The sequence below is a fragment of the Symphodus melops genome (genome assembly GCF_947650265.1).
Source record: "Symphodus melops genome assembly, chromosome: 5".
In the NCBI taxonomy this organism is placed as follows: domain Eukaryota; kingdom Metazoa; phylum Chordata; class Actinopteri; order Labriformes; family Labridae; genus Symphodus; species Symphodus melops.
In genome coordinates, this window is record NC_136695.1 from 3,559,968 (window position 1) to 3,569,980 (window position 10,013).

The 10,013-nt window shown below is 41.5% G+C and overlaps 1 protein-coding gene across 1 annotated transcript; it reads right to left on the reverse strand.

Annotated features, from left to right (window-relative positions):
* Positions 1-1,511: 1,511 nt before the first annotated feature.
* Positions 1,512-9,993, reverse strand: LOC306824569 (dysbindin-A-like). Its single transcript, XM_079344747.1, has 10 exons — positions 9,828-9,993; positions 6,840-6,893; positions 6,316-6,366; positions 6,128-6,188; positions 5,113-5,245; positions 4,879-5,011; positions 3,842-3,864; positions 3,054-3,200; positions 2,505-2,633; positions 1,512-2,323 (listed from the first exon to the last, which is right to left on the reverse strand). The coding sequence occupies exons 1-10, from the start codon at positions 9,938-9,940 to the stop codon at positions 2,064-2,066; spliced, it is 1,104 nt and encodes a 367-aa protein (XP_079200873.1). The 5' UTR covers positions 9,941-9,993; the 3' UTR covers positions 1,512-2,063.
* Positions 9,994-10,013: the final 20 nt, after the last annotated feature.

The following is a 10,013-nucleotide window of genomic DNA, read 5'->3' on the forward strand; positions in this document are numbered from 1 at the left end:
TGATTGTCTGCTGTGTCTGTGATTGATGTAAGAATGTGAGACAATAGATCATTGATCGCTGTCATTCATGAGCCCTTAAATTAGATGGAAAAGTCTTAGACAAAAGTTTATTTTTAGACATTTCTACATCGAGATCTTAACAAGAGAAAAAAAAGATGATTTTATAGCATTTTGTCATTTTTGTCCACGAACATGAGAGGATGTTTTTCTGACACTGCGTAAAACATAAAAATGCATTGAAATCAATGTTACTGTTAATCAATTATATATAACAGATGGTTCTATTATTAATATAAATAATACCAGTAGCAGTGACAATTTTTAAAATGTCAATGTTGAGGTTGTTTTACAGTAGGGACAACATGCAAACAAACAGGCATTTTAGGGGTTAAAAAAATAGCTTATTTTATACTTTATGGTTGTTAGTTCAGAACATCATGCAGTCAAAGTAGCAAAAAACAAAATATGAAAAAATACTGCAGCAGTCTGTAAGTTGAAAGGGTGGTGTTTAAGAACAGGACATGAGGGTTAAAGAATCAAACATTACGTTGTATTGGTTTAAGTTTCACACGTGGTCGTCATACTCGTGACAAAGACGGTCATGTGATTAGATTGTTAACTTTGCCCAGGCAACTTAAAAGTTTGCAGTTCAAACATAATCCCCTAATATTGTTCTCATCAATTCACTAAAACACAGAACACATTTTTTCATTCTCCATAAAAATTATGCAAAATAATTCAGTAAACAAAACCGACTTTTTAATTTCTCATGCAAAACCCTTCTAAAGGTGTGGCTGTGTAGTGACATTAAGGCAAAGAAGGTTGTAATGAAACGTCATCCTTGGTGGTGAATTTTACCCACCTGATTACTAATGCACTTTTCTACATCTATAAAACCATTTCATTTGGAAATACCTTTAATGTGACTCCATCAGAGTTTTAAATGTAAAATCTGAATTCATCATCTATGTGCACGTTTAAACAGGACCACTTCTTTTCCCCACCCATCACACTGTGGTGCCCCGTGTGAGGCTCATTGATTACATCTAGGGATGATCAAGATAAGTCGACCTAAGGATTTAATGTTTTTACTACTGGTCAGTTAATTATATTACTAATCTTATCATATTTTGACCCCTAATGCCAGTCAATTATTTTATACAATCTTTAATGTAGCCACCCACCACTAGCTGGAAATGGAGCCATAGACATAAACTATGGATGTTGTGTTGACATAATGTTTTTCACTTGCCTGTGGACGGTGGCCAGCAAGGTTCATGTTAGCCACACTTGGAAAACCAAATTGTCTCACATTCCTGCAGACAACTTTTTAGAAAGTGAGCCGAGTTTTGGCTGTACTCATTGACAACATTGACACCTGGCAACATACTTAATTATCACATCATTGCTGGCCTTCAATATGCACAGCATTATTTGGTACTTTACAATAAGAACTTTCTATTCTCTTTACATGTATGGGATCTTAATAGTGACAACAACCTGTCACTACATCCTGTAGGTTTATTTGAAAGCAGAGAAACATTCTGTAATGGTTGCAACATAATCCTTGATGGATCAAAGTCTGTCCAATAAATGTTCTTGTTTTTATCACTGACAGGATCAGATTATTATTTTAAGTGTCTGAGAATAAAACAGGATCCCTACAGATAAAGAGCTTTTTATTAGTAGAAGTTTTTTTTAATAATATAAATGCATGTTTTAAAGTGAGATACAGCTGTAACATCTCTCTCTGCAGAACTCCAGACTTCATGGACAAAAGTGGGGTTTGTAACTCATAAACAAAGGAGATGCTGCTCTTTTGTTGCTTTGATTGGTTTGTTGGTTTTATTGGTACTTTGTAATTTAACCCCACAGCACCCAGGAGTTGCCCTTAATGGATTAGTTTGTTTTTGTTGTTTACTAAATCACCCCTCCCATGTCACAAAGCGTGAAATTTAAGCTCAAGTTGGCGGTTACAAGAAAGAGCTGGAGGGGAGACGACAGGGTTGATTTTTTGATGGGGTATCAGTAGTCAATGTTCACAATGAGCTCCAGAGCTGTGGTTATCCTGAAGGCAGGTCCTCTGCAGGGTCACTGTCATCAGAGCCCTTCAGTATGCCAACATACTGCAGAGCAGTCAGAGACACATCAGCTTGAACATCCTCCTCATCTGACTGAACCTCCAGCTCATTGCTCTCCTCACTGCACAACTCCTCCTCCTGCTCCCACGCTGCCTCCTGATTGGATGGCTGGTTGTCTGTGGGAGGTGTTTGGTGCGTTTGGCTTCTTGAAGATTCAGAAGAGAAGGACTCGAGGTCTGGACCTGCGGGAGAGGACAACATGTTCTGGGTCGGCTGCATGTGTGAAAGCAAACGTGAACAACTTTCTCCAACTTTTACCCAGACTTTCAACTGACATTTTACAATGGCGTTGGCACACTGATGCGATCTTAGCAGCTAAGACTTGATGTTTTTTTTTATAGTTGAATAATTGTGTGCCGTTACCTGAGGTCAGTGACGATTCAGGGCTGATGTCTTCGCTGGTGGAGTTGAGGAAGTCGTCCAGCGCCTCCTGATCTGATGTGTTTGTTACCGTCATCTGATCCAAAACACTGACATCAGCGCCTGTAGATTCTACAAACACACACACACACACACACACACACACACACACACACATTTTCCACATATAATTCATGTAATTCTGACCCGTCTGACACTTAGAAGCAGGAAACACCCAGGAGCACACTTGAATGCATAATAACTTGAAGCAGAGACCGGTGTGCCCCACATCTGTAAGACACCATGATGATGCAGGAAACATCTGAATTATCCTGAGCCCAGCTTCCTCCCCTTGTTCTGCACAATCCTGTCTTCCAACAGGAGCATTATGTGTCCACATATGTTTCTGAGGAAGGTAGCATTAGACCCCTCCAAGTATGTGAACAATGTTTTGAAAAGACAAAAATGACATTTAAAAGTATTTCCACTCGTGTTTTCATTTGTTTAAAAGAGTCCAGTAGAGTGTGTGAGCCGTCAAACACTGGGACTCACGTCTGGTCTGCAGGTATCCCGTGGACAGGTACTGCTTCACGTCTTGGTTGAAAGCTTCTTCATAAACTTTTTGTCGTTCTCTCAGTTTCTGCTGCGTGGCCTGCTCCCGCTCTGCCACCTTCTGAGCATGCTCGGCACTCAGCTCCGCTGCACACACACACACAGCAGGGGGGTGTTACATCGTAATGAGAACTAACAGGTCACAGGTAACTCACGTAGGAGCAGAACTCTTTCCTGTTTTAAATCATTTTCACAGAACACGTTAAAGAAATGTGTTGAAGAATGTCAGAGGACATTTACCATCCTCCTTTCTTTTTTTTTTTTTCCTTTCCAAATCTGCCAATCAGGAGGTTTTAGAAAGCCGCTCAAACAACACGACACTTAAAAGTGTTTCACTTGCGACCCTGCCATGACAACAGCTCCGTCCTGTTTAAGGAGGGCGGTTAGATAGATAGATAGATACTTTATTGATCCCGAGGGAAATTCAAGTTGTTGTTTTTTTTTTTTGATAGTATTATTAATGAGGTAACGAGGCAAGCCGCTGCACAAAACAATTCAACAGCGGCATTAGATGAATTATATTTAACGTGTGACGACACGCAGCAACTATCATCTCTCTGATCTCCTGCAGAGGGGACAGAAAACATCCGACGCTACTGGAAACTCAAAGTGAGGGAAGATCGGCCGTTAGTTTACTGATCTCAGATGGAGACTAAAACCGGATGTAAGATTTATAATATAGACGGCTGTTTAACTCTTCCTGCCTTCACGACAGGGACGCAGCTCACCTTCAAGGGCCTCCAGCTCCTTCCTGTTAAAGACAAACACAGTGAGCATAATTATAATAATAATCATTTACATACATGCAATGTGATGAAACAGTATAAAGTGACATTTTGCAGAGCAGCTAAATAATCCATACACCTGATAAATAAAAAGTGATATTCTTGTGGTCTCTGTCCACTAACAGCATTTTTGAGACGAAGAGCTGACGACTTCAAGGAGCACCTCACAGCGCTTACTGTTGCTAGGTTACAACAAATGTTCAATGGCACTTCGGCAGCTTCCCTTTACGGCTCTGTTAATTGCTGTGCATGCTTCATATTTGCTTATTATTCAAGAATTTAATGATTAAGAATCATGCTGTGGCATGAGCAGCCGCTCCAGACCTGAAAAACCCTGATTTCACAGGTCCGAGTGTCTGTGATAAAGATTTGTTTCGTCCCCTTTTTGACTTCTATCAATCAGTGAGGGAGAGAGGCATTAAAGAGCGTCGTGTTGGTGTTTCCACATGTGCACTCTGCTATATAACGCTAAAGTGAGAATAGTGGAGAACAGAAAATATAAAGAAGCTGCATGGAGAGTGTAGCTGCAGCGTGCAGACAGTCTATGCAGCGTGCACAGATCGAGCCTCCAGATAATATCCTGCTGCGTTCTCATTCAGACAGGAGGTCCAGCAGGAAGAACTCTGGGTAAAGAGTGAACGATGTGTCTGTTTGCATTTACACACACAGAACATCCCAAAGACTTGAGGAGTGTGAACGAGGTTTGTGAGTGCTGCGACTCTCAGAGCACTGACAACAGGCTCTGCCAGCGGGGAACGAATAGCATTAGTGGACTCTGCCTGCAGTTTCTGACTCTATCCACGCTCCTATCTCTAAAAAAAATAAAGGATTAACCCCCCTTTGCCCCCCCCCCACAAAAAAACCCCACTGAATAAAAGGGGTCCAACTTCACAAACTCCATTCTTGAATCTTTTACGTGAAAAAAATCATTTGAGGAGAGAGAAATGAGACAGCTGAGGATAATCATGATGATCTTTGACCTCTTCTTCTTCTTATGGGCCTCCAGCTGACTCATGTGATGCTGTTTGGATGTTTGTTGATCACACTGAGCACACAGAGTCTCCAGATAAACCAGCCGGCTCTCCATCTCCTCAAAGTCTCCTTCCAGGAGTGCTACGCACACACACGCACACACACACACACACACTTTGTGAGTTGAATACATTTGGAGTGATTATTATTCCTTTGAAGCAGTAATTGATCAGAGCACACACCGATGTTGGCGGTGATGGTGTCCAGTTCACTGATGAAGGCGGGTAAACTCTGCAGCTGTTCCTGAAGCTGACTCAGCGCCGTTCTTCTTCTCTCCCAGTGAGCCGACAGCATCACTATGTCCCCGTCCACTGCCTGAAACACACACACACACACACACACACACACACACACACACACACACACACACACACACACACACACACACACACACACACACACACACACACACACACACACACACACACACACACACACACACACACACACACACACACACACACACACACACACACACACACACACACACACACACACACACACACACACACACACACACACACACACACACACACACACACACACACACACACACACACACACACACACACACACACACACACACACACACACACACACGATTACAGGTGGAGGTGAGAGGAGCAGAGTGGACTGATATTGGGGAGGAAAAAAAGAAATCTAATAGGGATTCATCAGCCGATCAAAGAATCATCCGTTCACTGCCTTGATGCTTCAAATGCAGTTCAACACTTGTGAAAAGATATTTAATGAAGACAAGATGGTCACTCTACAGCACAGGTGTCAAACTCCAGTCCTGGAGGGCCGGCTTCCTCAGACTGTTAGATGTCTCCCTGCTCTAACACACCTGCTTTAAACCAATGTGTTGTCATTAAGCTCTGCAGAAGCCTGATGACGAGTCACTCATTGGATTCAGCTGCGTCCGAGCAGGGAGACATCTAACAGTCTGAGGAAGCCGGCCCTCCAGGACTGGAGTTTGACACCCCTGCTCTACAGGGAAGAAACTGCACATGAAGGCGCATCACTGTGTAAAACTCTGCAGAGTGATGTGATGTTTGTAGCGCCCTCTGCTGACAGAGAACTGCTAGTTTAAAACACAAAGTAAATAAAATGCTATATGACAGATGGATAAATGGAGAAATATCCGATGGTTAAACGATGATCGGCTGGTTGATTAAGCGGTCGGGCTGATCCTACCTCTGCATCCTGAGCACAGTCTTTGGTTCTTTTATGGAGCACAAACCAGCCGTCCTCATATCTGCAGAAAAAACACGAGACACGTCGTCTGCATTCAAGCAGGATGTTTGACTGTGTGTGTGTGTGTGTGTGTGTGTGTGTGTGTGTGTGTGTGTGTGTGTGTATGTGTGTGTGTGTGATATACACACCTGCTGAGGATTTCCACGCCTGCACTGAAATAAGGGAGGCTTTCTTCAAACCTAAAAACAAACAGAAGAATTTAAACCGTGTTCACCATCAAACCATTAGAAGATGAAGAATGGGATGAAGACATGACGCATCGTTTTACAGAAGGTCTTTTGAACTCCTGAATATAATATAAATAAATATTAAATATAGCCCATCTTAAATTAAAGACAATAAACAAGAACCTGTAATCAATCAAATATGGCCGCAGCCTCGCCCCCTTCTGTCTGAGTGGTCTCAAAGTTCACTTTGAGAGGAAGAACCAGATGTTACACGTCTCTCCTCAAAGACTCCACGGTGAAAAAACAGGAGTCATTTTGTTCTACTTCTTCGGTGGGTTAGTGGAACTGGATCTTTGGTGGTTTATTTTTTTTGTATCTAACAAGATGAAATCAAACGCGTTTAAAAAAAAAAAAAAAAAAAAAAAAAGAATCTGCCGTCTCTTTTCGCAGCAGCTGCTCCGTGTTACTGACAGTTTCAGGCTCACCTGGGTTTCCTCCTGATTTTGGGGTCTCTTGATTTGTCTCCAAGGGTCTTGAAGCTGGAGAGAGAGAGAGAGAGAGAGAGAGAGAGAGAGAGAGAGAGAGAGAGAGGCAGAATAAAATTATATTAACAGAAAAGTCATAAGGCTTTATAAAAAGTGGTCTCCTATGGTCTAGGAGAGGGACACGCCTGCTGAAGACAAGATGATGATATCTCAGTGATGTTTTACGGTCCCTAAATGTCTCGCTCTTGACTCGGAGAACTTTGGTCTCCGTTATGTCTCGGTCTCAGTAAGCATGGTCTCAACTACATCATCAGACTGTCAAGGTGTTCAGAGTGTTCAGGTTCGATTAATATCATGTGACTGCGATATCTGTCATGTGATTTGTACTGCTGCAGGGTCCTCCCTGCTAAATTAAAGAACAATTAAAGACGTAAATAAATCAAGATATAAATATAAATAAATAAAAATAAAGATATAAATAAAAAATAAAGAATAAATAAAGCTATACATGTAAATTAAAGAATAAATACATATATACACTCAACAAAAATATAAACGCAACACTTTTGTTTTTGCTCCCATTTGTCATGAGATGGACTCAAAGATCTAAAATTCATTCCAGATACACAATATTACCATTTCTCTCAAACATTGTTCATAAATCTGTCTAAATGTGTGATAGTGAGCACTTTTGCTTTGCTGAGACAATCCATCCCACCTCACAGGTGTGCCACATCAAGATGCTCATCAGACACCATGATTAGTGCATAGGTGTACCTTAGACTGTCCACAATAAAAGGCCACCCTGAAATGTGCAGTTTTTGCTTTATTGAGGGTCTGGGGACTCAGAACCAGTCAGTATCTGGTGTGACCACCATTTGCCTCATGCAGTGCAACACATCTTCTTCGCATAGAGTTTATCAGATTGTCAATTGTGGCCTGTGGAATGTTGGTCCACTCCTCTTCAATGGCTGTGCGAAGTTGCTGGATATTAGTGGGAACTGGTACGCGCTGTCGTATACGCCGGTCAAGCACATCCCAAACATGCTCAATGGGTGACATGTCCGGTGAGTATGCTGGCCATGCAAGAACTGGGACATTTTCAGCTTCCAAGAATTGTGTACAGATCCTTGCAACATGGGGCCGTGCATTATCTTGCTGAAACATGAGGTGATGTTCATGGATGTATGGCACAACAATGGGCCTCAGGATCTCATCACGGTATCTCTGTGCATTCAAAATGCCATCAATAAAATGCACCTGTGTTCTTCGTCCATAACAGATGCCTGCCCATACCATAACCCCACCACCACCATGGGCCACTCGATCCACAACATTGACATCAGCAAAGCGCTCACCCACACGACGCCACACACGCTGTCTGCCATCTGCCCTGAACAATGTAAACCGAGATTCATCCGTGAAGAGAACACCTCTCCAACGTGCCAGACGCCATCGAATGTGAGCATTTGCCCACTCAAGTCTGTTACGGCGACGATCTGGAGTCAGGTTAAGACCCCGATGAGGACGACGAGCATGCAGTTGAGCTTCCCTGAGACGGTTTCTGACAGTTTGTGCAGAAATTCTTTGGTTATGCAAACCAATTGTTTCAGCAGCTGTCTGAGTAGCTGGTCTCAGACGATCTTGGAGGTGAACCTGCTGGATGTGGAGGTCCTGGGCTGGTGTGGTTACACGTGGTCTGCGGTTGTGAGGCCGGTTGGATGTACTGCCATATTCTCTGAAACGCCTTTGGAGACGGCTTATGGTGGAGAAATGAACGTTCAATGCCCGAGCAACAGATCTGGTTGACATTCCTGCTGTCAGCATGCCAATTGCACGCTCCCTCAATGCTTGCGCCATCTGTGGCATTTTGCTGTGAGACAAAACTGCACATTTCAGAGTGGCCTTTTATTGTGGGCAGTATAAGGTACACCTGTGCACTAATCATGGTGTCTGATGAGCATCTTGATGTGGCACACCTGTGAGGTGGGATGGATTGTCTCAGCAAAGCAAAAGTGCTCACTATCACACATTTAGACAGATTTATGAACAATGTTTGAGAGAAATGGTAATATTGTGTATCTGGAATGAATTTTAGATCTTTGAGTCCATCTCATGACAAATGGGAGCAAAAACAAAAGTGTTGCGTTTATATTTTTGTTGAGTGTACATATAAAATAAAGAATAAATAAAGATATAATTTAAAGAATAAAAAAGTATATACATATAAAATGAAGAATAAATAAAGCTATAAATGTAAATTAAAGAATAAATACATATAAACATATAAAATAAAGATATAAATTAAAGAATAAATAAATAAATGTAAAATGAAGAATAAATAAAGATATAAATTAAAGAATAAATAAATACATTAATGTAAAATGAAGAATAAATAAAGATATAAATTAAAGAATAAATAAATACATTAATGTAAAATGAAGAATAAATAAAGATATAAATTAAAGAATAAATAAATACATTAATGTAAAATGAAGAATAAATAAAGGCCTGTTTGCCTACAGAAGATGTTCCTTTGCTGTAAATGTAAAGCTCATAAGAGGACACTAATTCATTTGTTTTGGTCACGTGATTTTGCTAAGAAGTGCATGTTACTGGTGATCAGCTTCTAAAGAAATCATCATCATCATCTGGATCATGTTGTAAAAGAAATCGTGACTGAATCGTATCGTGAAGCTGAACACTGAACACTGAACACATGACAGTCAGCTGAAAGTAATAACCAGGAACAGCTCAGAGCTAAACATGGACCAGAACCAGAATCATTTACAGACTACACTGACAGATAATGTGACTTTAACCTTTAATTTTAAACTTTAATAAATGTATTTAATATGTGGAGCTGGTAGCATGAGGAGGAGTGAGTCCCTCTGTAATCAACAACAACAGCTGACTATCATAACAGGAACTTTAGCAGGTTAGCTCGTTAGCTTCCTCGGCTAACATGAAGACAGGAAAGAGACCGACCCGGTGCTGAAATCCTGCTGGACCATGTGAAGTCTCTCTCTGAAGTTCTCAAACATGACTCCACCTCTCGCTTTACTCAGTCCGACCTTCTGCTTCTTCTCATCCACAAACATCAGCCCGGGTCTGTGTGTGTGTTTGCAGACCTGGTCCTGCCTGAACCTCTGATCCGGAGCCTGCAGGGGAGAA